At 39.9% G+C, this 27,166-nt stretch overlaps 4 protein-coding genes across 7 annotated transcripts in view; 1 reads left to right on the forward strand and 3 right to left on the reverse strand.

Moving 5' to 3' along the window:
• LOC101478999 (GTPase IMAP family member 9) overlaps positions 1 to 27,166 on the reverse strand; it is a 27,201-nt gene continuing 35 nt past the window's right edge. The window contains exons 1-3 of one of the 2 annotated variants that reach the window (XM_076885109.1): positions 1,901 to 1,955; positions 1,589 to 1,702; positions 1 to 1,320 (exon numbers count right to left, since the gene is read on the reverse strand). In XM_076885109.1, the coding sequence (XP_076741224.1) occupies positions 482 to 1,320; positions 1,589 to 1,682 (933 nt within the window). In that variant the 5' untranslated portion in view covers positions 1,683 to 1,702; positions 1,901 to 1,955 and the 3' untranslated portion in view covers positions 1 to 481. Of the gene's footprint in view, positions 1,321 to 1,588; positions 1,703 to 1,900; positions 1,956 to 27,166 lie in introns of those variants that run through there. The other variant, XM_076885110.1, reaches the window with a different exon arrangement.
• On the reverse strand, positions 10,342 to 12,557 carry LOC101479653 (GTPase IMAP family member 7). Its single transcript, XM_024802813.2, has 3 exons — positions 12,491 to 12,557; positions 12,163 to 12,275; positions 10,342 to 11,714 (listed from the first exon to the last, which is right to left on the reverse strand). The coding sequence occupies exons 2-3, from the start codon at positions 12,254 to 12,256 to the stop codon at positions 10,825 to 10,827; spliced, it is 984 nt and encodes a 327-aa protein (XP_024658581.2). The 5' UTR covers positions 12,257 to 12,275; positions 12,491 to 12,557; the 3' UTR covers positions 10,342 to 10,824.
• rasd2b (RASD family member 2b) lies at positions 21,135 to 22,659 on the reverse strand. The gene is made up of 2 exons (XM_014411928.3): positions 21,952 to 22,659; positions 21,135 to 21,783 (listed from the first exon to the last, which is right to left on the reverse strand). The coding sequence occupies exons 1-2, from the start codon at positions 22,577 to 22,579 to the stop codon at positions 21,239 to 21,241; spliced, it is 1,173 nt and encodes a 390-aa protein (XP_014267414.3). The 5' UTR covers positions 22,580 to 22,659; the 3' UTR covers positions 21,135 to 21,238.
• Positions 23,261 to 27,166, forward strand: part of mycbpap (mycbp associated protein) — a 14,750-nt gene continuing 10,844 nt past the window's right edge. For 2 of the 3 annotated variants that reach the window (XM_076885107.1, XM_076885108.1), the window contains exons 1-8: positions 23,261 to 23,376; positions 24,480 to 24,533; positions 24,650 to 24,788; positions 24,913 to 25,019; positions 25,114 to 25,291; positions 25,443 to 25,558; positions 25,703 to 25,853; positions 26,175 to 26,293. In XM_076885107.1, the coding sequence (XP_076741222.1) occupies positions 24,510 to 24,533; positions 24,650 to 24,788; positions 24,913 to 25,019; positions 25,114 to 25,291; positions 25,443 to 25,558; positions 25,703 to 25,853; positions 26,175 to 26,293 (834 nt within the window). In that variant the 5' untranslated portion in view covers positions 23,261 to 23,376; positions 24,480 to 24,509. The remainder of the gene's footprint in view (positions 23,377 to 24,479; positions 24,534 to 24,649; positions 24,789 to 24,912; positions 25,020 to 25,113; positions 25,292 to 25,442; positions 25,559 to 25,702; positions 25,854 to 26,174; positions 26,294 to 27,166) is intronic. The other variant, XM_023154408.3, reaches the window with a different exon arrangement.

Raw genomic sequence — 27,166 nt, forward strand, 5'->3', positions numbered from 1 at the left:
TTATAATTTAAACATTTATTTTATTGTTGCAAAATTATACACTGAGAAACCTTTGAATAAACAAACCCCTGCCCCTAACAGAGAAAGCATGCACATTTTCATTTTATTTTAAAATTAACAAAGTAGTAGTTCAAATAGTGATTACTGAAAACTATTTCTAAACTCACTCCTGGATCTTTTTTTTTTTTTTAATTTTCTTCCAAGTTCCTCTGTCTATATGACAGAAGATGATAGAAGTTGAGTCATACTAAGGATCATACAAATGACTCAGTAGAGTAAAATAAATATGCTATATGAACACACTACAAAGTATTTCTTTATTAAGTAGTCAGTTTTATGTAACAAAAAACCCTGTCAAGTGATTGGTCAGAAATCGCACCACAGTATTATATAATAAAAAGTACAACCATCACTGGATGCATGACTTATTTTTTTCTTTGCTGGAGGAGTGGTGTAGGTTTAGTGGTCCTATCTCCCACACTTAAGTAAACATTCCCATTGTGCAATTTAACTGAGAATATCCAAGTGCTCCCCCTATTCCCATGAGAACAGATGATGAAAAGTATGCTCCTGCACCAAATAATCCCAGGGAAGTGAGACCAAGAAATTTACACCACTCTTTTAATTTGATCCTCTCCTCTTCTTCCCTTTTTCTTTGCTCTTCCTCCCTCCTCCTCTTTTCCCTTTCTTCTTCAAGTCTCTTCTGGGCTGCCTCATACATCTCATTGGTGTAGTGACTTCCTCCATTCAATTCCACCATTTCCTCTATTTTATCTAGAAGATTTTTGACCTGTTTTCTGCTTTCTTTCTGATTATTGATGAGTGAATGGTACCTTCCTCCACACTTGTTTATCAGTGTTCTAAGATGTATGCTTTCTTTATAATAGTCTTCCACTGATTTATCCTGCAGCAGGTCACCATGTGTAAACAGAACTATGGTGTATAGGGAAGCTTCGGAACCAAAGTTTTCTTGAATCCACGTGACAGCATCCTGTTCCTCTTGTGTGAACCTTGACTTCAGGCTGATGACTAAAAGGAAAGCATGGGGTCCAGGAACTGACTGTTCAATGCACTCCTCAATTTTTACTTTCACTTCATCTTGTGTTTTGTTTGTGTCAAACAGCCCTGGAGTGTCAATCACAACAATTTTTCTTCCACCTTTTTCTACCTCTTTTCTGAGACAGCCATCAGTAACAGACTCAGGTGAAATGCCCTCTTTGAAAGCGTTTGTATCCCCCAGAATGGTGTTTCCAGATGCACTCTTTCCTGATCCTGTTTTACCGACAAGGATGATTCTCAGTTCTTCATGATTTGCAGAGCCTGTGGAAAATTAATGATAACATTTGAATTATTTGAAGGAGTGTGCATGACTAACATGACTTTTTAAAACCTTGGATGAACAAGGCAAAGTCCGACACTAGGTTATTCATTCACATGTGTTCACTAAAAATATATTTAAATAAACACAATGAAATATATTAGAAACAAATCTTCTTTAAATTAAGTCATTTATACTACAACATAGGTGAACACTTGTTATGTTTATGTATTAATGCAAACCGGCTGTACAAGTTCTTATTCAGCTTACCTCTGTATTGATTTTGGCAGTTAGCAGTTTGTCCGCATAATGTCAGTAACACAACCAGGATGCATCCTTGGATCCAAGCTTTTGCTGCCAACATTTTAGTAAACTAGCAAAAAACTTTACATAGAAACAAAAAAAGGAAAAGCATTAAAGGAAAGTCTTTCTAATCAGATCGCAAGTAAATATTGAACTACACTGAAAATATATGTTGAATAAATCATGCCCCAAGTTGGGGGCATGTAGACTTTTTATAGAAACTCTATCAATAAAATCCGTCTTCTATTGAAAGATTTAAAGGTTCTATTTTGAACGTACCTGTGCAAGGACTTTCTCTTGTGTACAGTAAACAGCTGGGTCACTAGAATCTTTCAAAGCAGACAGGACACGCCCACTTTGCATTTCCAAGGAAAACAATACTTAAACCAATGCGGAATGGTCGGCTGAACAGCACCAGCCAGTGATGACAAGAGGAATAGCATCATGTTCAAGTGAAAGCAGACCTACAGTGTTACGGTAGGTCTGCTTTCTCCAGAAAATGAATGCATTGAAACAAAAATAGTTTTGCATATGAAATGAAAAAAATATACAGTCATTTAAAGAAAAACATACGTTGACCTCTATAACTTGATTAATACAGATGTGAAGAGCAGGTTTGTGGGTAATTATATATATTTTTTTCACAAATACCCTTTTATAACCTAGTTTGTCTCACATAATTGATAGTGACTATAGAACACCAACAAAATAGGCAAGCATTCAGTAGGTAAGTAAATATATAAATTATATTAGAACAAAAAGTCATTAGAAGTAAAATGAATAACAGCCTTTTTTATTAGAACAATGATTTTATTTTTTGCACAATTATACACAGAGAAACTGTTGAATCAAATAAACCCCTGCACCAACAGAGAAAACACCCGCATTTTTATTTTATTTGAATATTAACACACTAGTAATTCAAGTAGTGATTACTGAAAACTTTTTCTTAATTTATTCTTAGGTCTTTTTTGAATGTTTAAACTTGTTTCAACCTTAAGAAACAACGCTCAACTTTTTTTTTTTGAAAACTAGGTCACATTAAAATCCAACACCAGTTCCTTGAATTCAGTGAAGTCATGCTACAAACATGGTTCTATAACTACAGGAAAAAAGTTTAAAATTACATACAAGTATGATTTCAAATTCAGAACCATTAGCCTGACTCGGCTGTCGGAATCTGTCGGAAAACAGATTTGCTGGATGAACGAGGAAAAGTACAACACTAAGCTATTTTTAATGTCTTTTCATGTTCAAGTATTCATGACAAACCAGTTGCACAAGTTTCTGTGCCACTTACCTTTGTATTTATTTTGACAGTGAGCAGTGTGTCCACAGAGTGTAAGTAGGACAAGTAAAATACATTTTCTGGTAAAATATTTAACCTGTGCAAGTACTTTCTCGGCCATGCAATAAGTTGTTAGGTCAACAGATTCTTTTCTAAAAGGCAGAACACATCCACTGGTACACTGAAAACAATAACCAATGAGAAATCACCAGCTGAGCAGCCTAAGTAATGAAGAAGCCAGCCAGTGATGAGAATAATAATAATGTTTAAGTGAACACTGTTTTAGTGTGTTTGTATGTGTGATTTATCCAGAAAACATCAGAAATTCATTAAAACAAAATCATTTTGCTTATTAAATTTAATAAAACAATAATTTAAAGAAAAAATAGGTTGACCTTTTTTACCCTGACTTCTATGGATGTGACAAGCTGGTTGGTGAGTATCTACAAGTTGCTTTTAAACATAACAGCTGGTCTTATTTTCTTTCTGCAGGATTTACAAAAAGATAATAGGGAAATAACAACTTTTAGACACAATAATTCATAATATATAAATATATATATAATATAATATAATGTACAAGAAAATCTAAGAAAGCAAAACACTCTTTGCCAGAAATCCCTGGGCTCTTCTTCTTTTCCAAGGTGGCCAACCGGGAAAGTGGAATGTGGGAGGACAGAACTTTGCCCATGCAGATCAGATGCACCTGTGTCTCCCTCATCAAACAAAGAAAGAGGTTGGCTGTGGGTGAGTGCTTGTACTGTGCTCCTGGGCCATTTTATTAACACTTGCCCCATGTGGCCAAAAGAGACTGCTCGTCAGTAACGGTGGGGATACTGACAGGAAATGAAAATGATCCAACGGGATGGTCCGGACTGGCCTAATTTGAGAAACATGAAACACGTTGTGTACCTTCATGTTGCATGGGTGGGCCAGCCGGACAGTCACTGGATTCAGGACTCAGTCCGCAGAGTGATGTTCCTAGAGGAAAAGCCATAACTGCTGGCCCACCCGATAGGCCGGTGTAGGGACACGGCGGCGGTCAGCCAGTCTCTTGTTTTGTGCGCTCGTACGCAGTAGGGCCGCTCGAGTCGCCCGCCAGATCCGTCGACAGCGCCTCATGTGATGTTGCACGGAAGGTACGGCCACCTCTCCCTCCATGATGGAGAGGAGTGGGGGTTGATACCCCAGGGATGCTTCGAAGAGAGAGACACCCGTAGCGGCCGACGTGCTAGAGTTATGGGCGTATTCGGCCCACGCCAACTGCTCACTCCATGACGACTGGTTGGAGGAAACGACGCAGCGCAGCATGGCCTCCAGCTCCTGGTTCGCTCGCTCAGTCTGGCCATTAGTCTGCAGGTGGAAACCAGAAGACAGGCTGACCTGGTCAAGAGCTGGGCAGTCTCTAGAGCGGTGGAGAGTTTGGTAAGGGCAAAAAATTGGGCAGCCTTAGAAAAACGGTCAATGATGGTGAGTATAACAGTTTTACCAGAGGACGGAGGGAGGCCAGTGATGAAGTCCAGAGCGACGTGCGACCACGGCCGGCTGGGGACAGGCAGTGGTCTGAGGAGTCCCGATGGAGGGGAGTTGGACGTCTTATTTCGGGCGCACACAGGACATGTGGCCACATACTCCCGGACGTCCTGAGAGAGAGACGGCCACCAAAACAGTCTTTGTAAAAGGGTGACAGTTCGGTTCCTGCCCGGATGGCAGGTAAACCGTGCGGTGTGTGCCCAGTGGATGACCTTACCCCTGACCGCTGAGGGAACATACAATCTACCTGCTGGACCGGTGCCCTTTCTATCTCCCAGGTGAGGGTCCCCACAATGCATGAGGCCAGCAGAATGGGCCTCTCCTTCTCCTCAGGGTCCGTGTCTGGCGCGAACTGGCGTGACAAGGAGTCTGGTTTCGTATTCCGGGACCCGGGCCTGTAGGTAATGGTTAGGTTAAACCGTGCAAAAAACAATGCCCACCTGGCCTGTCGGGCGTTCAGGCGCTTAGGCGCTTGTAGGTAGGCGAGGTTCTTGTGGTCCGTCCACACGATAACAGGATGTTCGCTCCCCTCCAACCAGTGCCGCCACTCCTCCAGCGCCAACTTGATGGCAAGAAGCTCCCGGTCGCTCATGTCATAAGTCCTTTCAGCCTGAGTGAGCCGACGGGAGGAAAAGGCACAGGGGTGTAATTTACCTTCCTTGCGCTGCGAGAGAACAGCCCCAACTCCCGAATCAGAAGCGTCCACTTCCACCACGAACGGCAGGGTGAGGTCAGCCTGGGCCAGGATGGGGGCCGAGGCAAACAGGCTCTTGAGACGGTCGAATGCTTGCTGAGCTGCTGGAGACCACAGGTACGGCTGTTTGGGCGATGTGAGTTGTGTGAGAGGCAATGCTACCTTACTGAAGTCCCGGATGAAACGTCTGTAGAAGTTGCTGAATCCCAGAAAACTTTGCAGTCGGAACTCCTAGGCCCCCTACTGACCCTCGCCCATCTCCAGTCCGCCTGCCAAACTCCCGCATATGGTCGTCTAGACTGATACACATGTTAACCAGGGCACTTAACGATTTAGGAAGCTCTTTAGTGGCCAACTCACGTTTGACATTCTCATTTAAGCTGTTTAGGAATGATCCTCAGAGCGCCTTTTCCTCCCAGCCCGTCTCCTCGGCCAAGATCCAAAAGTCCACGGAGAAGTCTGCCACGCTCCGCAGGCCCTGCTTTAAAGTAAACATGCGATGAGTAGCACTGTCAGGGTTAGATCCTTTGTCAAACACACACCGAAATTTGTTCAAAAAAATCACTATATGAGATGGAGGGTTGGGCGCTCGGGACTGCTTGAGCCCAGAGCAGTGCTCGTCAGGTCATGAGCTCCACCATGAGGGTGATCTTGGCAATATCAGAGGCATAAGCTCGAGTCTGCTGCCTAAAAATCAGAGAGCATTGAGTCAAAAATCCCCGGCTTTTGTCCAAATCTCCACTGAATTTTTCAGGTACAGGTAACGTGTGTTCTCGCTGTGGCGGAGGTGGAGATGGAGGAAGGGGACAGGCCGCTGCTACATTTAGAAGCTCTACTGGTGGTTGTGGTTGTGTAGGGGGCTCTGGTGGTTGAACGAGTGCTCTAGGTGTAGCAAGCAACATACCTTTCAGTTCAGATACCACCTGTAGTAGCGCGGACTGCTCCTCGGCCACATGCTGCAGCATCTTTTCATGCCGCTCCAACCGTTCAGCTTGAAGCGCGAGCTCGGGAGTCAACGGGAGTTGAATCCGCTGAGTCCATTGCTGGCTGGATTGTTCTGTCACGGGTAATGGGAAAATACGGACTCAGTTGCGGAGCTCTGGATGGGAAGTACACAGTGCGTTTATTTACAGTGCCCAAAAACAGTCTCAAAACACAAAGTGAAGTGCAAAGTCCAACAGTGATCTTCTCCAAACTCCCAGTGGTGCGCAGGTGAGTTTCCAAAGTGATTATCCGAGTGTGTGTTCTCCTCCAATAGCTTAATCCCGCGGGCTCCTTCTCTCCAACCTCCAGCTCCGTATCACTTCCTCCTACAAACGAGCGAAAACAACAGGTGAGAAGGCTAGCCGGCTAAAGCTAAGTTGCAAGTCACAAAACACTCTTTACTACCGAGCTTCAAGTACAATCCAGCATCGACTGCCATCTGGACACACAGTTAAATACCTCAGCCCACGACGAAGGATGATTAGTGACAGCTGGATGGCAAATTAGGTGCAGGTGTGTCAGCCGCTGGGTGAAGGAGGAGGAGAGAGAGAGAGAAACACACACACATACACACACAGGCAGGTCGCCCCGGGAAGGACCGTCCGACCATGACACACACAAAGCTCAAACCAGTCTCACTCGCACTCTCACGAAACACGTTGAAAAAATATGATTTGTGTTTAAGCCCCAATTACTCCAGTTATACTCCGTCACCCCCGGCTACAAACTCACACCCTATACCTCGATTGGTAAAAGAATTGTGTGCCAGGGTGAAGTTGGTTTTGTCATGAAAACTGTTTACGATCCGCGGCCCCCAACTTACCTTCCTGTACCTTCACTGTACAAGCCCCACTCACCTAATGTCTCATCCACGCCCCCTGTGTACCAGGATTTAGCAGAAGTTTTTCATAAGGATCTTGTCTTGTTTTTCCTTCCACACCGACCCTATGACTGTGCTATTGACCTGTTACCCAGCGCACCACTTCCCACATGTAAGCTGTAGAGTTTGTCAAAGCCCAAACGTGAGATGATGAAAAAATACATAACAGAAATCAGAAATCAGAAATCAGAAAGGGTTTTATTGCCAAATGTTGAGCAGGTTTACAACATTAGGAAATTGCTGCGGTGCTTCACTGCAAACATACTGTTATAAATTACGTTTAAATAGACATGAAAATAAAAATAAGAGTAAGAATTAAAAGTGCTAAGTAGATAGATATATACATGATATATACATGAGTGCAGGTGGTGATCAGTGCCAAACATGGAATGGAATGATAACATGGATGATAACAGACTCTCTGGCCAAAGGTTTCTTTTAGCCGTCTTCCTCTCATCTCTGTGCTGTTTTTTTCTTTGTGGAAAAGAAAGTTAAGTCCCTTCAGCACTGCATAGATTTTTAAGGATTAAACATGTTTACTCTGAAAAATAAGTACCCTTTGCCACGTCTTTCCTATGCTTGAAAGTCGTTACAGGGCGCAACCATTTTCAGCAAATTGGATCTCTGCAATGCCTACCACCTGGTAAGGATTAGAGAGTGAAAGATAGCCTTCAACCCTCACCTTGGACACTTTGAGTATCTGGTAATGCCCTTTGGACTAACTAATGCACCTGCTGTTTTTCAGCTCCTGGTAACAAATTCCTGCGAGATTTCAGAAATCATTTTGTGGTCGTGTATCTGGATGACATCCTGATCCTCTCCCAGTTCCTTAGTCATCATGAAGATCATGTAAGGTTGGTTTTGCAAAGATTACTAGAGAACAAGCTGCTCGTGAAGGTTGATGAATGTGAGTTTCATGCAGAGAAGGTCTCCTTTCTTGGCGAAAAGGGACATTTCCGTTCCAACTAGTCTTAAGTACAAGAAGTAATGAACTGACCTATTCCAGAAAACTGCAAACACTTGTAATGGTTCCTTGGCTTTATTATCTTTTAACACAGATTTATCTGTGACTTCAGTAGAATTGCTTGCTCCTAACCCAACTTATCTCACCTGGTTTCAGTTCCAGTGCAACACCATGGCACAAGATGCCTATGATAATCTCAAACACCGCTTCTCTCAGCTCCCATTTTGTCTTTACCGGAACTCTCCAAACAATTCTTCACGGAGATGGATGCAACAATCTGAAGGTTAAATGCACCCTTGGACTTTCTTTTCTCATCGTCTCTCATCCACAGAACAGAACAATGATGTTGGGTATCGACCAAGTCCATGCACAAAAATCTTATGAGTTTAAACTATCTAAAAATCGCATGGATTACAGTGAGACACTTCAGGTTTAAGCAGATGTCACATTAAACTCACTACATGTCACGTGTTTTTTACACCAAGTAAATCTCTTCTTCTTCTGATCATCATCAGCCTTTATGATCTCATCTTCAATTTTCTTCTGATCTCTTGTAGTCTATTGTCATGCAGCACTTTTCTTTGCATTCTTCTTTCATTACTTTCTCTCTGGACCATTGGAAATGTATTTTGGCCCCTTGTTGTAAAACATAACAAAAGGTAGCTCATCTGTGTGTTCTTGGCTGGTTAAAAAGCTAGGTATTTCTCTTGATTTTGATTCCATTAAAAATTGACCTTTAAAAAATAATGCAACTATGTGCACAGCCCTCCCTCTAGCGACCGTGGCTCAGGGGGTTGGGAAGCGTATCTGTAACCGGAAGGTCGCCGGTTCGATCCCCGGGCTCTCTGTCCTGGTCGTTGTGTCCTTGGGCAAGACACTTTACTCTATCGCCTACTGGTGTTGGCCAGAGGGGCCGATGGCGCGATATGGCAGCCTCGCTTCTGTCAGTCTGCCCCAGGGCAGCTGTAGCTACAACCGTAGCTTGCCTTCACCAGTGTGTGACTGCGAGAGTGAATGAATAGTGGTATTGTAAAGCGCTTTGGGTGCCTTGAAAAGCGCTATATAAATCCAATCCATTATTATTATTAGTGAGCATTAGAAAGCATTGCAACATATATAGTACCAGGGGTCTAGGTGTCATTTGAAAACTGAATTGGAGACAAAGCATGGGGGTGGAGATCCCCCATCCAGATTTTTTTTTATTGTTCTACATTATTACATCTGTGTGTGTGTGTGTGTGTGTGTGTGTGTGTGTGTGTCCTGAAAGACCAAGAGAATGAGGGAGAGAGATTTTGTTGGCAACAGCTGCTGAATAACTTTCAGAGCACAATAATCTGAGAAGCTAAACCAGAAGAACTGAACAGAGAAGAGAGGCAATGAGTGTCTGTGTGAATGTTTTCGCTTGTTTCAGTGTTAACATTATGTTTCTCTTCCATGTAATTGCGTGACAAGCTGCCAACTGTCTCCATCCTTATCTCTATGACATGATCTTGCTTTAGCTGCTGTGAATTAACAGCTGATTAGACTGTTGATAAACACAGTCCCCCATGCATAAGGTGTAGACAGCCTTACATTTCCACCTCATGTCTGATAATAGTGGTTCTTAAGGTCCGAACCTATATAGTTCGTTGTAAATGTAAAATACAATAAAGGACTATTCTATTCTATTCTATTCTATTCTATTCTATTCTATTCTATTCTATTCTATTCTAAGGAGAGCAGAAATCATACTATAAGAGAAAGTACCTTTAACAACTAAATTACACAAATATATATGTGAGCTACAAAAGCATAGATGGGCTTTGCAGCCTGCATATTTTTTATTCCTATTCAGGGTTTAGGTGTTGAAGTGCTCAGCTCAGTGTTACCACTAAAGACGACGTACAACTATTTCTAAGAGCTGTGCAACACAGCCAGGAGCCTTACAAACATAACACCAGGCACTTTTAACTCAATGGTGTAGAGACGTTATAAAACAAGTGTTTCGGCAGGTTGCCACATACCTCCGTTAATTTCCACCACGTTTGCAAAAGTTCCTAACGAGTTCTGTCCGCACTTCACAAAAAAGCCTCCAGCTTGTTTGGCGCTGTGAAGCTTTTAATATGAAGCAGCAGCAGCAGGAAGGTGATAGGTTTGTATCAGCGGTAGCTTCATCAGTTTTGAATCAACTGTTGAATTCCGTTGCAGTGCAGGAATCGTCTATCAAAATATTTAAATGTTTTATTTGGAAAGTACCCGTCCAAGTGCTTCCTCAGGTGTGCAGTAGCTGTTAGGTCAGCAGCTTCTTTCACGACACACATTAATTTCACTGACAAACACTACTTAAACCAATGAGGAATGACTGACTGAGGCTAAGTATGAAAATGAAAACCAGCCATTATAATTTAAACATTTATTTTATTGTTGCAAAATTATACACTGAGAAACCTTTGAATAAACAAACCCCTGCCCCTAACAGAGAAAGCATGCACATTTTCATTTTATTTTAAAATTAACAAAGTAGTAGTTCAAGTAGTGATTACTGAAAACTATTTCTAAACTCACTCCTGGATCTTTTTTTAAATTTTCAATTTCCTCTGTCTATATGACAGAAGATGATAGAAGTTGAGTCATACTAAGGATCATACAAATGACTCAGTAGAGTAAAATAAATATGCTATATGAACAGACTACAAAGTATTTGTTTTTTTAAGTAGTCAGTTTTATGTAACAGAAAACCCTGCCAAGTGATTGGTCAGAAATCGCACCACAGTATTATATAATAAAAAGTACAACCATCACTGGATGCATGACTTATTTTTTTCTTTGTTTTTTCTTTGCTGGAGGATTGGTGTAGGTTTAGTGGTCCTACCTCATACACTTAAGTAAACATTTCCATTGTGCAATTTAACTGAGAATATCCAAGTGCTCCCCCTATTCCCATGAGAACAGATGATGAAAAGTATGCTCCTGCACCAAATAATCCCAGGGAAGCGATAGCAAGCATTTTACACCACTCTTTTAATTTGATCCTCTCCTTTTCTTCCCTTTTTCTTTGCTTTTTCTCTTCCCTTTTTCTTTGCTTTTCCTCTTCCTCTTCCTTTTTTCTTTGCTCTTCCTCTCTCCTCCTCTTTTCCCTTTCTTCAAGTCTCTTCTGGGCTGCCTCATACATCTCATTGGTGTAGTGACTTCCTCCATTCAATTCCACCATTTCCTCTATTTTATCTAGAAGATTTTTGACCTGTTTTCTGCTTTCTTTCTGATTATTGATGAGTGAATGGTACCTTCCTCCACACTTGTTTATCAGTGTTCTAAGATGTATGCTTTCTTTATAATAGTCTTTCACTGATTTATCCTGCAGCAGGTCACCATGTGTAAACAGAACTATGATGTATAGGGAAGCTTCGGAACCAAAGTTTTCTTCAATCCACTTCACAGCATCCTGTTCCTCTTGTGTGAACCTTGACTTCAGGCTGATGACTAAAAGGAAAGCATGCGGTCCAGGAACTGACTGTTCAATGCACTCCTCAATATTTGCTTTCACTTCATCTTGTGTTTTGCTTGTGTCAAACAGCCCTGGAGTGTCAATCACAACAATTTTTCTTCCACCTTTTTCTACCTCTTTTCTGAGACAGCCGTCAGTAACAGACTCAGGTGACATGCCCTCTTTGAAAGCAGTTGAATCCCCCAGAATGGTGTTTCCAGATGCACTCTTTCCTGATCCTGTTTTACCAACCAGGATGATTCTCAGTTCTTCATGATTTGTAGAGTCTGTGGAAAATAATGGTAACATCTGAAATATTTGAAGGAGTGTGCATGACTGACGTGACTTTTTAAAAACTTGTCTTAAGGTAAAGTGAGAAAAGTCTCTGATACAGTTGAAGCTTTCCAGGTAGTTTCACTGAGACTAGTGATTCTGTAGTCGCATACTTGCAGCTTTTATATGCTGGTGACCACTTAAATAAAGGTATTGTAGATGTTCACTGAAAAAAAACCCGACTCCAAAAACAGATATGTTGTCTGAACAAGGCAAAGTCCGGCACTAGGTTAGTTATTCATATGCGTTGATTAAAAATATATTTAAATGAACACAATGAAATATATTATAAAGAAATCTTCTTTAAATTAAGTCATTTATACTACAACACAGGTGAACACTTGTTATGTTTATGTAGCCTATTCATGACAAACCGGCTGTACAAGTTCTTATTCAGCTTACCTTTGTATTGATTTTGGCAGTGAGCAGTTTGTCCACATAATGTCAGTAACACCAGCAGGATGCATCCTTGGATCCAAGCTTTTGCTGCCAACATTTTAGTAAACTCTCAAAAACTTTACATAGAAAAGAAAAAAAAAAGGGAAATCATTCAAGGAAAATGTTTCTAATCAGATCACAAGTAAATGTTGAACTACACTGAAAATATATGTTGAATAAATCATGCCCCAAATTGGTTGTTTATACAATTAAGCACTGTAGACTTTTTACAGAAACTATCAATAAAATCCGTCTTCTATTGAAATATTTAAAGGTTCTATTTTGAACGTACCTGTGCAAGGACTTTCTCTTGTGTACAGTAAACTGCTGGGTCACTACAATCTTTCAAAGCAGACAGGACACGCCCACTTTGCATTTCCAAGGAAAACAATACTTAAACCAATGCGGAATGGTCGGCTGAACAGCACCAGCCAGTGGTGACAAGAGGAACAGCATCATGTTCAAGTGAAAAATGTGTTACGGTAGGTCTGCTTTCTCCAGAAAATGAAAGCATTGAAACAAAAATAGTTTTGCATATGAAATAAAAAAAAGGTTTGTGGGTAATTATATATATTTTTTCACAAATACCCTTTTATAACCTAGTTTGTCTCACATAATTGATAGTGACTATAGAACACCAACAAAATAGGCAAGCATTCAGTAGGTAAGTAAATATATAAATTATATTAGAACAAGAAGTCATTAGAAGTAAAATGAAAATCAGCCTTTTTTATTTAAACAATGATTTTATTTTTTGCACAATTATACACAGAGAAACTGTTGAATCAAATAAACCCCTGCACCAACAGAGAAAACACCCGCATTTTTATTTTATTTGAATATTAACACACTAGTAATTCAAGTAGTGATTACTGAAAACTTTTTCTTAATTTATTCTTAGATCTTTTTTGAACATTTAAACTTGTTTCAACCTTAAGAAACAACGTTCAACTTTTTTTTTTTGAAAACTAGGTCACATTAAAATCCAACACCAGTTCCTTGAATTCAGTGAAGTCATGCTACAAACATGGTTCTATAACTACAGGAAAAAAGTTTAAAATTACATACAAGTATGATTTCAAATTCAGAACCATTAGCCTGACTCCGGAAAACAGATTTGCTGGATGAACGAGGAAAAGTACAACACTAAGCTATTTTTAATGTCTTTTCATGATCAAGTATTCATGACAAACCAGTTGCACAAGTTTCTGTGCCACTTACCTTTGTATTTATTTTGACACTGAGCAGTGTGTCCACAGAGTGTGAGTAGGACAAGTAAAATGCATGCTTGGATAAATGTTTGTGCTGCTGTCATTTCAGCCAACTCTCAAAGACAAGACAAGATACGAAAAGTATCAGTAAAAAGGTATCAATAAAATACATTTTCTGGTAAAATATTTAACCTGTGCAAGTACTTTCTCGGCCATGCAATAAGTTGTTAGGTCAACAGATTCTTTTATAAAAGGAAGAACACATCCACTGGTACACTGAAAACAATAACCAATGAGGAATCACCAGCTGAGCAGCCTAAGTAATGAAGAAGCCAGCCAGTGATGAGAATAATAATAATGTTTAAGTGAACACTGTTTTAGTGTGTTTGTATGTGTGATTTATCCAGAAAACATCAGAAATTCATTAAAACAAAATCATTTTGCTTATTAAATTTAATAAAACAATAATTTAAAGAAAAAATAGGTTGACCTTTTTTACCCTGACTCCTATGGATGTGACAAGCTGGTTGGTGAGTATCTACAAGTTGCTTTTAAACATAACAGCTGGTCTTATTTTCTTTCTGCAGGATTTACAAAAAGATAATAGGGAAATAACAACTTTTAGACACAATAATTCATATATATTCTTATATATAATATAATGTACAAGAAAATCTAAGAAAGCAAAACACTCTTTGCCAGAAATCCCTGGGCTCTTCTTCTTTTCCAAGGTGGCCAACCGGGAAAGTGGAATGTGGGAGGACAGAACTTTGCCCATGCAGATCAGATGCACCTGTGTCTCCCTCATCAAACAAAGAAAGAGGTTGGCTGTGGGTGAGTGCTTGTACTGTGCTCCTGGGCCATTTTATTAACGCTTGCCCCATGTGGCCAAAAGAGACTGCTCGTCAGTAACGGTGGGGATACTTACAGGAAATGAAAAAGATCCTCTCTAAACTGATCCCCTCTACACTTGATTCCCTTCACCCTCCAACTACTTATTGATTATAGTTCTGAGTAAAACTTCTTTTATTAAACCCCGACACAATCGCGGATATCACACACAAAGCTCAAACCAGTCTCACTCGCACTCTCACGAAACACACTGAAAAAATATGATTTGTGTTTAAGCCCCAATTACTCCAGTTATACTCCGTCACCCCGGCTACAAACTCACACCCTATACCTCGATTGGTAAAAGAATTGTGTGCCAGGGTGAAGTTGGTTTTGTCATGAAAACTGTTTACGATCCGCGGCCCCCAACTTACCTTCCTGTACCTTCACTGTACGCACCACCCACCTAATGTCTCATCCGAGCCCCCTGTGTACCAGGATTTAGCAGAAGTTTTTCATAAGGATCTTGTCTTGTTTTTCCTTCCACACCGACCCTATGACTGTGCTATTGACCTGTTACCCAGCGCACCACTTCCCACATGTAAGCTGTAGAGTTTGTCAAAGCCCAAACATGAGATGATGAAAAAATACATAACAGACTCTCTGGCCGAAGGTTTCTTTTAGCCGTCTTCCTCTCATCTCTGTGCTGTTTTTTTCTTTGTGGAAAAGAAAGTTAAGTCCCTTCAGCACTGCATAGATTTTTAAGGATTAAACATGTTTACTCTGAAAAATAAGTACCCTTTGCCACGTCTTTCCTATGCTTGAAAGTCATTACAGGGCGCAACCATTTTCAGCAAATTGGATCTCTGCAATGCCTAACACCTGGTAAGGATTAGAGAGGGGGACGAGTGAAAGATAGCCTTCAACCCTCACCTTGGACACTTTGAGTATCTGGTAATGCCCTTTGGACTAACTAATGCACCCGCTGTTTTTCAGCTCCTGGTAACAAATTCCTGCGAGATTTCAGAAATCATTTTGTGGTCGTGTATCTGGATGACATCCTGATCCTCTCCCAGTTCCTTAGTCATCATGAAGATCATGTAAGGTTGGTTTTGCAAAGATTACTAGAGAACAAGCTGCTCGTGAAGGTTGATGAATGTGAGTTTCATGCAGAGAAGGTCTCCTTTCTTGGCGAAAAGGGACATTTCCGTTCCAACTAGTCTTAAGTACAAGCAGTAATGAACTGACCTATTCCAGAAAACCGCAAACACTTGTAATGGTTCCTTGGCTTTGTTATCTTTTAACACAGATTTATCTGTGACTTCAGTAGAATTTCTTGCCCCTAACCCAACTTATCTCACCTGGTTTCAGTTCCAGTGCAACACCATGGCACAAGATGCCTATGATAATCTCAAACACTGCTTCTCTCAGCTCCCATTTTGTCTTTACCGGAACTCTCCAAACAATTCTTCATGGAGATGGATGCAACAATCTGAAGGTTAAATGCACCCTTGGACTTTCTTTTCTCATCGTCTCTCATCCACAGAACAGAACAATGATGTTGGGTATCGACCAAGTCCATGCACAAAAATCTTATGAGTTTAAACTATCTAAAAATTGCATGGATTACAGTGAGACACTTCAGGTTTAAGCAGATGTCACTTTAAACTCACTACATGTCACGTGTTTTTTACACCAACTACATCTCTTCTTCTTCTGATCATCATCAGCCTTTGTGATCTCATCTTCAATTTTCTTCTGATCTCTTGTAGTCTATTGTCATGCAGCACTTTTCTTTGCAGTCTTCTTTCATTACTTTCTCTCTGGACCATTGAAAATGTATTTTGGCCCCTTGTTATAAAACATAACAAAAGGTAGCTCATCTGTGTGTTCTTGGCTGGTTAAAAAGCTAGGTATTTCTCCTGATTTTGATTCCATTAAAAATTGACCTTTAAAAAAAGAATGCAACTATGTGCACAGCCCTCCCTCTAGTGAGCATTAGAAAGCATTGCAACATATATAGTACCAGGGGTCTAGGTGTCATTTGAAAACTGAATTGGAGACAAAGCATGGGGGTGGAGATCCCCCATCCAGCTTTTTTTTTATTCTACATTATTACATCTGTGTGTGTGTGTGTGTGTGTGTGTGTGTGTGTGTGTGTGTGTGTGTGTGTGTGTGTGTGTGTGTGTGTGTCCTGAAAGACCAAGAGAGAGATTTTGTTGGCAACAGCTGCTGAATAACTTTCAGAGCACAATAATCTGAGAAGCTAAACCAGAAGAACTGAACAGAGAAGAGAGGCAATGAGTGTCTGTGTGAATGTTTTCGCTTGTTTCAGTGTTAACATTATGTTTCTCTTCCATGTAATTGCGTGACAAGCTGCCAGGCTGTTTCCATCCTTATCTCCATGACATGATCTTGCTTTAGCTGCTGTGAATTAACAGCTGATTAGACTGTTGACAAACACAGTCCCCCATGCATAAGGTGTAGACAGCCTTACATTTCCACCTCATGTCTGATAATAGTGGTTCTTAAGGTCCGAACCTATATAGCTCGTTGTAAATGTAAAATACAATAAAGGACTATTCTATTCTATTCTATTCTATTCTATTCTATTCTAAGGAGAGCAGAAATCATACATTACACCAATATATATGTAAGCTACAAAAGCATAGATGGGCTTTGCAGCCTGCATATTTTCTATTCCTATTCAGGGTTTAGGTGTTGAAGCGCTCAGCAAAACATCTTAAAACATCAGTGAAAGAAAAAGATGATTAAAAATACATTTATAAGTTGTGCTGCGAAGCTGAACAAAAAGGAGTATCAGCCCATTTTCCCCATGAGCTACTAACTCAAAGCTTCTCACTTCCAGTTTTAAATTAACCTTAAATTGGCTCTATGCTAATAAAACAACACCTCTCCTTTACTGAGTTACATTCAGTTCTGTTTTTTCAATTTCAGTTCAATTCAATTTTATTTATACAGCACCAAATCAACACAACGGTCACATCAAGGCAGTTTATATTGCAAGGTAGACCCTAAAATAATTCACACAATAATAATACATTTCCTGTAAAGCTTTTTGGGGGGAATGTAAAAATGTGAGAATAACAAAATGGATCCACATTGTAGAAATGGGGACTTGTGATTGTGAGCTGCCCTGAGTAGAATAAGAAATGTGGAGGACAAGGCTGAGTAGAAAAACAGCATCACGTTTCAGCAGTCCATGCACTTAAGCAAGCAGTTAACTTATGTGTGTGTGTGCCCATTTGTATGTCTATGTGTGTGTCAGAGAACAGAGAGAACAACAGGAACATATGTCAATGCTCCTCACGTGTAGGGACAGGAGCATCTGTTCAGATAAGTGTTTGTGTGTGTGCATGTCTTTATGTGTGTAATGATGGCTATACAACAACAAAAAAGTATCACTCCACGTGCAGTAAAGTCACTGGGACCCAAGCAGGAGTGGAAATTGCCAGAGTTTCTTGCAATATGAAGTTCACAGCACGTGACTGCTTCACTGCAAAAACACAACCTGACATTAGAAGCAATCAATCAATGTTAATGAAAGATTATTTTAAAGATTTCTATATAATGTATTTCTTTTCACAAAATGTTTATTTCACTGATTCACTGGTGTTACATGCTCTCAAAGATATTCTTGCAAAAGTAAAAGATAAGATTTTTATTATCAGTATATCAGTCTATCTTTGAAATGCCCATGTGGTTTAGCATATGCAGAGAAACTGAGATTTAAAATTTCTGAACATAAAAGTAATTTCATTTGAGTTGATCATGATGTTGGTTGTCTTTCAAGGCATATACATTTTACCAACTCCTAACAACAGACAAGAGTTTTTCCCCTATTATATATATATGATGTAATTTTATGTAAACATTAGGCTTACGGTATTTTCTGTCATATACCTTGTGCAGAAATACTAGTGATATTTTGAATTGTGTGTTGAATAGTGTAATGTTGAGTTTGTGATCAATGTATTTTTTCACTGATGATTCACTTTTTTGTTAGCTTCTTGATGTTGATGTTGTCATCTCCTGTAGTGTAGTATATTGTGTGTGTGTGTGTGTGTGTGTGTGTGTGTGTGTGTGTGTGTGTGTGTGTGTGTGTGTGTGTGTGTGTGTGTGTGTGTGTGTGTGTGTGTGTGTGGATAGATAACCATGGCCTAATCCAGGTGAATTAACACGTGGAGCTATTGGATTATCTTGTCCTGCAGTCATAATACATAATCTACATTGACTACTTATCAGTTTAGCAGTAAAGGAGTGTAGGGGCAATGATGGCTACTTAGATCAGAAGTCAGAGAAACGTCATTGAAAAATATAATGAGAATTTCAGGTAGTAAATGGTTACCTCTGTACAAAATAAATAAAATGAAAGGTGGACTGCAGGTTTAGACTACAACCTGCATCCACCCAGTCACACAGCACTTTATCCTACGCTTTTTACCTGTCATCTTGCCCAAGGACACTTTGACACGTGGGTTGGAAAAGCAGGGGCTCCAACCGTTCAGTGCAATACAACCAGCTTTATGTCCTGAGCCACAGCCTCACAACTGCAAAATAAAAGAACAAACAAAAATAAATAAAAACAGGAGTCAGGTTTTAAGCAAACAGTCATTTGTAAATATACATATATTTTTTTTTAAATATAGGTGATGAAAATGATACACTATTCTCTGGTGGTAGTTGTGAATGAATACCTTTCAACAAGCAGTTAAAGAATTTAACTTGCAGCTTCGTAAGCTGTGAAAATGACGACATGCATGTCTCATAAACCTACATTTTACTCACAGTAAAACATATTAAATGATTAAACTGAGACATTTTATTATTGCCTGGAAATATTAGCTCATTTTGGACATTTTAGACAAAAAATTGGGAGGGTCAAGAAAAGGTTGGAGACTGAAGAGGCAGTTTTACAGAAGTAAAGATGAGTAGTGGTTCATCAATTTGTGTTTATAAATTGTGAAACAATTTCCTTAATGTAACATTGTGAAGTCTTTTAATATCTTTCTTTCAGTATTTAATCATCTACAATACATGATGTCATCAAATTCTCAGAAATAGATTCTCAGAATCTGGAGAAATCTCTGTGCGCTAAGGACAAGACCATAAATCACTGTTGGATACCTGTGATCTTCACTCCCTCGGTTAAAACTGTAGTAAAAACAGGCATGATTCTGTCATGGTAATCGCTGTATGGTCACAGCATCATCTGTGAAGACAGTTTGACGTGCCATCCACAAATACAGGGTAAAGCTTTAATTGTGAAAAGGAGAAGCAACATGTGAATCTGATTCAGAATGCCGCAGTCTCTCACGGCCAAAGCTCATTTTAAATGGACTGAGGCAAAGTGGAAGATGAGGCAAACTGGTCATATGCATCAAAATTTGAAATCCATCTCTAAATTTATGGGGGGGGGGCATTAATGTCTATAAGATTGGTCATTCATACATCTAGAATGAAAGGTGCTGAAAGGTATTTGCAGGTTTTAGAGCAACATATGCTCACATCTAGATGACATCTTTTTTAGGAAAAGCCATTTATATTTTAGCAAGACCGCTAAACCATACTGCCTCTGTTACAACAGTATGGGTTTGTATTAGAAGAGTCCGGGTTCTGAACTGGCCTACCTGCAGACCATAACATTCACCAGCTGGAAACATTTGATCTGTTTTCTATGCACTGTTGTGAATAAAATGTGGATGGGGGGAACGCAATATGCTTGAATACATTGCAATAAAAAATTTTGTCACTTGATTATGCATTTCATTAACCCACTGAATCAACATTTTAGCCCATAATATCCTGATTCTCTTTATCTGTTCTGTATGTGTTTCTCCCAGATGTGTCTAACCGTCTGTCTCTCTTTGGTTCAGACATTGTTCTGAGGCTTTCAGGCATCATGACTCACACACTCACACACTCACAACACGAATTTTAGAATGGAGCCCAATTTTCTTTTTCTTTTTTTTTTTCTTTTTTTTTTTTGAGAAAACCGCATACAGAACATTAGTGTGATTATCAAGATTAAAAGAAGTTTGAGAGTTCACATTTCAATCACTATTTTTACATGATGTTGTTGGAAGGGTGTTATTAATGCTTTTATCAATGGACATGAAAAGCAGTATTTTATTTTGCTTGTTACAAATGAGCACACAGGAAAATAAACCCCTGCAAGGTTAGGATCACCTGAATGTAAAACCTGAGTCATCTGTTAGTTGCAGCTCAATAAACTCAAAAGCAGTGCCCATGGAAACACATATTTCCGGCATAAGAAGTGAAAAGCCTTCTCCGAGTGCACACATAAAGCACCCAGAGATAAATCTTTGCAAGGTTGCTTTCTTATTGGCATCAAGCTAGCAAAATGTGTCATGTATTGCTTCTTTAAAAAAACACTTGGAATCTGTGACTCAAAGCCTGTTGTTTGAAGGGAGACTTCTTCAGCTTCAAAATATAAAAAATGAAGAACAACCATGCAAGTGAAAGCTAAATAGTTGAGTTCATAGAAGCCCTTGAGTGGTAGGTTTATATTAGGAATAATTTATAGGGTATGATGTAGGATGAGGAAAGTGTATGCCAACTGGAAACCTTTAAGCTGGTTGTTTGGGATGTGTGGGATTCAGATTGTGGACTGCTGGCAATCACGAATCCAGTATTACACACACAGAGACTCACAGGAAGCGAAAACAAGCGTGGGTGAGGAAAAAGAGTTGCCATCTAATAGATTTCTGAATATAGGTTATGCAATAGTCATACAATAATCAAATAGTCAAAGTACTGACTCAACCTCCTCCTACTTTGTCCATACTCAGAAAGAAAAAAAGAACACACTATAATATTAAAAAATATTTTATTTCAAAAACATTTCAAGTACATGTAAACGCACAATAAGGCATTATTATTATTTTTAAATAAATATCGGTGCTTTATGAACTGTGTTATTCGCTCTGTGTTTCTTCTCATAGTTTGTGTGTCTCTCACTGAATATAACATTTCTCCAGTCCTTTGCCGGGCTTCCTTGTCGTATGTGGTCCAATAACCTGACGAAGGTCAGTGGTAAAACTCGGTCGCCGGGCCAGTGGGTACAGTGTGCCGCAGGGAACATCTCTATCAGAGACCTGCTTCCCCCTCCCCGCTACACGGCCGCTCCGCATTGCCTGATATGAGCGGAGAGAGACTTTGCGGTGTTGCGACGGGCCAGTTTCGGTCGGAAGCCCACCTCGCTTTGCCAAAGTCTCGAATACTTGTTCGAGATTAGTGCTCTCCTTAGCAGACGTTTCAAAATAGGCGCAGTCATCCCCGAGGGCTTGGAGAACCTCTGCCTTAGTTATTTCTCTCTCGGATTCCTGGAGATCCACCTTGTTGGCGCAGACCACCAGAGGAACCTGTGGCTGTGCGCAATGCTCTGGCACAGTGGATCTGATGAGCTTGGATTTAGCAGCCAGAATTTCCTTTCGCAGTGCGCACACCTCTTCGAAAGAGCTCCGATCATCTAAACTGAATACTAGAAGAAAAATGTCCCCTATAGAAGAAAAAACAAAACACAAGTTTTTTTTAAGACAGAGTTTTACACATTGCGCATACAGTTTCACATCCAAAATCTTTATTCTTATTCAACAAACACATACAGGCATTTTTTTAAATTGTTTATTTTTAGCAGAACAGAGATTATAACCGAGAAAATACATACCAGTGAGGATAGACAGCCGCCGCTTGGCTGGGAAGTCCCGTTCCCGGGATGCATCCAGGATGTCAATTTGGTAGGTCTCCCCACGGATGCGAAACAGTTTCCTTAGGAAATCCTCGGAGGTGGGCTTGTACTCCTCCACAAATCCGTCTATCATGTATCTTCTTAGGATTGAGGTCTTTCCGACCCGTGGAGCACCAAGAACTACGATGCGCTTAGAGTTCTGTGGCTTGGTGAAGTAAAGAGGATCTTGTGGGTGCCCCTGACTAATCTGGCGATGCCGGGTTTGACCATGGAGAACCAGAGCTGCCAGCTGATCAAGTGGGGATCTCTTGCAAGGGTGGCTGTTGTTGGCAGCAGACATTTGCCTTACTGCTGCTCCTGAAAGCGTCTTTTTTTCCTGTTTCCATTGGGAGGTAGCGACTTTAAGTATGCCCAAGCCCGCTTTGATTCCAGACGAATTCAAGTGCTGCGATGCGTTTTTGTAAGCCAGTAAAACTTTTGATGAACCAGCGCACTGCCCTTCCATATTACCACGAAACTGAGGGTTTTCTCTTGTAGAGCGTTTGATCTGGTGGGAAACTGTGACGGGGGTGGGTGATGTGCCGGTAGAGATGCTACCCATTTCCATCTTTTTAGGATGGTTCCGGACGCTGACTCCGCGCTGTTGCAGCTAGATAGAATCAACGATCTGCCGTTTTATGGAGCTGCTCAAGCGTGTGTTTGGTTGGGCGGCTGATGTCACTTGTCTTTATATAGATATCACAGCCCCGTGGTTTGATGACGTCATGCTGATTGACAGGAACGCTCGTTGTGTTCTCCAAGAGAACACCTTGTTTAGAAAGAAGAAGATGAAATAGGATGTGCAACCAAGCAGAGAAAACTCGACCTACTTAATGCATTAGTCTTTTCTACATGATATGGGAGACTACCAAAGAGAAAGAAAAGAAAAGAAAAGAAAAGAAAAGAAAGTGCAGCAACAATATGACAGAGTTAATTAGCAGCTAATTTGTGTTGTTTGCTGCTAATAGAGCAGTGCAGTGATTTGATTTTAATTAATTACATTTTCAATTAAATCAATTAATATTTTAATTAATTAAAACACAAAATATAGTTAAATAAAAATAAGGAATGGGAATACAATAAAAGGTGTAGAGGAAATTAAAATCAATACGTAGGTTAAACATTTTTTTTTTTTTAAATCTGAATAGATCAGTAAATAATATAGTAAGATAAAGGGAAAAAAACTTTTATTCCCTCCACTAATATTAAATATAACTCTAATAGTTTGCTTTCTCGTGTCTGTGTAGCGACTCGTAAGTTAGGGCGTCTGTTGCCATGGTTACTGTACAGCAAACTGGAGCTTTAGCTTTGTTAATGCTACATTGCCTCTCTAGCGCTACTGTATAAAAGGGGAAATGAGCTGCGGTAAGTTACCGAAGAAAGAGTTAAGAACTTGAAGTTATTCGGGTGACCTACAACCCCTCTGTATCAGTCATTCACCTCTGTCTGCTTCTTCCTCTTTTCTATTATGTCAAGCTAAATTTGTGTCGCTGTTTGACTTCTCCACCTGTCAGTGGTTTCACTGGTGATTGTGGATAGTTTATCATATGTATGTAGCTACATGTACCTTTCTGTACTGTGGCGGAGGAAATACGTAGACGTTTTACTTTTGTAAAAATAATACAGATAAACAAAGTCAATGAAATAGTTTACTGTTGTTCTCGCACACGTCTCCCCTGCATTCCTGTGCAGTTCTGTAAAATCAAAAAAACCTAGCTTCGACACATAGAGAGCAGATCCAAACTAAACTAGGATTACAATTAAATACACATAAATAATTCTCAACTTCGGTCTGTTAACTTTTTTCGACCTGTTTTTTCCCCTTTTGTTGGTAAGGTTGTGATTTACCAGTGAGATTTCAGCCAGGATAAACATAAACCATAGTATTTCTTTATTATGTCTTATATTTGTGTACTTGATTTTAATCGGATCTAGACTAATACAAAGGAGCAATATAAAGACATGTAAAGCTTTAAATTAGAGAGATAAAAACACAAAATCTCAGTCAGAATATGTGTCAGCATCAGTAACTTTTGGTTTCCAAACATGTGTAAAAGCACTGCAGCAGATTCTTTCCTCAAAGGACAAGGCCATCTTTTGGTTCTCATCAAAACCAGTTTGAAAACTGTATTGAACCTGTGATCAGAAGAATTGAAAAAAAGGAAGAAAACGCTTAGAAAAGCCAGAAACTAATTATTGTTGTGGCCATGGAAACTATAACAAGGAACTGTTGGATAAGGACAAATTAGCAGTATTGCATAACCATGTCAGTGTTCCAAGGCACTCTTTGTATCAGCATGTGTACATGTGAGCATTGGACTTTATGTACGGTGAAGTACAATCTGTTTTTACATTTTAAAGCCTTCAGTTGTGGAATCACAACAAAACATGGCACATTTTAATTTGCCTGTTAAATTAGCCAGAAAACACAGTGTCATAACACCTCGTTTCTAATTTCCTCTTCTCAGGGACCAAGAAGCTGCAACGGGACTCTTACCATGTATCCACAGAAGCTCAATAAAGTAAATTTACTTCATCAATATAGACAGTATTAACAGTTCATTAGCAAAACTTTTGTTTTAATCTAAATTCTCCTTGATGCCACTTAAATGTTTAACTTGGTATATTATGACTACTGCTTTGTATGCTGAAGATACCAAAGAGCCATCAGAAACAAGAGCTTATGGCACGTGTAAGTAAAACATCAGCAGATGATGAAATGAGAGCTAGGAAGCAAGAGAATTTGGATTCTGACTGCCAGCTTCTCGACTTCAGAGGTCAGTTGTTTTCTTTTGCTCTCATGGACAAATGGATTATTATGTTGGATATTAGATTAAGTTAAATATATCCTGTTTGTGATATGCAACTTTTCTTCTTTTTGTCCCTGTCCTTTCCACTCAGGATCAATGGGGGTTCGGTTTGATGAGCACGGGATGATTCTTCCACACACCATCCTGGGTAGCTTAGAGGATTACAGAAGTTATCTAGAGGCTAAAGGGGAGGCAGAGGTATTTTTTAAATGTTCCAGTTTCTGTAGATGAACAAATACAACTGTAATTCTTTGACTTCACTGTGTTACTAACCTTTCCCATTGCCAACCAGCTGGTGAAGCGAATACCAAATTCCCTAGGAGATCCTCTATGTGAGGCCAAAGAAAGGAGTCCCTCGGATGCTGTAGAAACAGAAACTCTTTCAAGCCAAAGAAACATCCAGGGTAATGCATTACAGAATTGGGACAAACATGTGAGACATCGAAGACAACAGCAGGACTTCTTATCTGGTGAGCTGATTAGAGACTACAACAGCCTGCACCGAAAAGAGATAAACTGTGCATCATTATTAGAGCCTTTACCCACAAATCTCTCATTAGAAGCAAATGCAAATTTCCTAAGTCTGCGTTAATGTCTTGTCTCTCTTTCAATGGTGTCAAGATTTGCTCCATAGGCCAGTCGAAAAACTTCTGATGAATCAAGCCAACCATTATAGAGAAACTCAGGAGCAGAGGAAATTTCTAAACCGAGTCATGCCACTCATCCACTCAGGATATGTATGACACATATTTGCTTTTGCCGGTCTACTCTGTCTTTAGTCATCCATCAGACTGTTGGGTTTGTTTGGTTTTTTTTTGTTGGTTTTTTTTGGTAGTTCTCCAGTGACTAAAATCTCTAAAGCTGTTCTTTAACTTCTCTAGGGTTATCGTGTGGGCAGTGAGTTTTGGAGTCTCCCACAGCGTTATGGAGACGAAATGAGCGGTATTACAGCCACTCTGACGCAGACCGAGTGGGGCAGACAAAAAACTATCACACAGATGGGACAACCACAGAGGATATGCCAGGAATCAGGTGATCACAGACACCTATGCTATATTCCAATTTTTACCCCTTAGCCCCTGTTTTGATGCAGTTTTTCTCATTGTTTATTCGCATGAAATTGCATTTTCCCAAGTCAAAAAAAGATTTATGAAAGGACAGTTTTCTTGTAATAATTACGATTGGGATAAGAGAAAGAAAGCCCTCACGTCATAAAATGTATGTTAAGTGGTTGCATACAAACAAACAAAACAAGCATATAAATGCAGAATGATCGTTCAGTTGGGAGAGCAGGAAACTCCTACACATGAGCAAATTCAGTCTGTAAAACTGAAATTCATTTTTTTGTTCCAGGAATCATTTGTGCTGAGACTCTACGGCCAGCTTCACGAACTTGGAGCCAGAGCACGTACTTGCAGCATCAGCGCCAGCTAATTAAGGAGGTTTTACAGGACATGGACATAAACAAGCCAGTAATGAAAAATATCGATTAAATCTTTTAACCAATAAGACAAAACACTCCATAGGATGGGGTGGAAGAGGACTTCCCCAACTATGGGGAAAAAGCTATTTCTCTCTCATTTAGTGTATGTTCTGATGATCCTGTATCTTTTACCTGATGGGAGGAGGACGATCTGTGTCCAGGGTGCACTGAGTCTTTGATAATGTTGCTAACAGTGCAGCAGTGCTGTCTCTGCAGTGCAGCTGCTGTACCACACTGCGACACGGTAGTGCAGAGTGCTCTCTGTTGTGTACCTGTAGAAATTCACTAATATATGAGATGGGAGTTCAGTTTTTTAAGCTTTAAGCTTTCTTGATAAGAAAAGCCTATGCTTAGCTTTCTTTGCTAGAAGGGAGGTGTTAATGGTCCCTGCCAAATCCTTAGTGATGTTGTGACCCAGGTATTTGATGTCACTGAAACTTTCTACCCCCTCACCATTTATATAGTGTGGAGAGAAGTCACTTTCCTAGTTCTCCTGAAGGCAGCAACTATCTCATTCACTTTAGGTGGATTTAGGACTAGTTACTCTACAAACACAACCCAACTGGTTGTTGAACTCTTTTCTCTATAAATATTTCCTCAAAATTCCAGTAGTCTTAATTAGATATACCACATTTCCACATTAAAATGTTTTATGACAAATCACTCTGTCATCATCTTATAGCTTTCTTTATCAAATCAAACAGTTCCTCATGATAGTAGTATAGTGTATAGTATATGTAGTATATAGGATCTTGTGCAGCACCCTTATTTGCCTCCAACATATTTTCCAGTATAATATTGTGCACCAATACTGATGTTGTAGAACCCACTCCTGAAAACCTCTGATTATATCTCAAATCTA

This window comes from Maylandia zebra, linkage group LG6 (genome assembly GCF_041146795.1).
Source record: "Maylandia zebra isolate NMK-2024a linkage group LG6, Mzebra_GT3a, whole genome shotgun sequence".
In the NCBI taxonomy this organism is placed as follows: domain Eukaryota; kingdom Metazoa; phylum Chordata; class Actinopteri; order Cichliformes; family Cichlidae; genus Maylandia; species Maylandia zebra.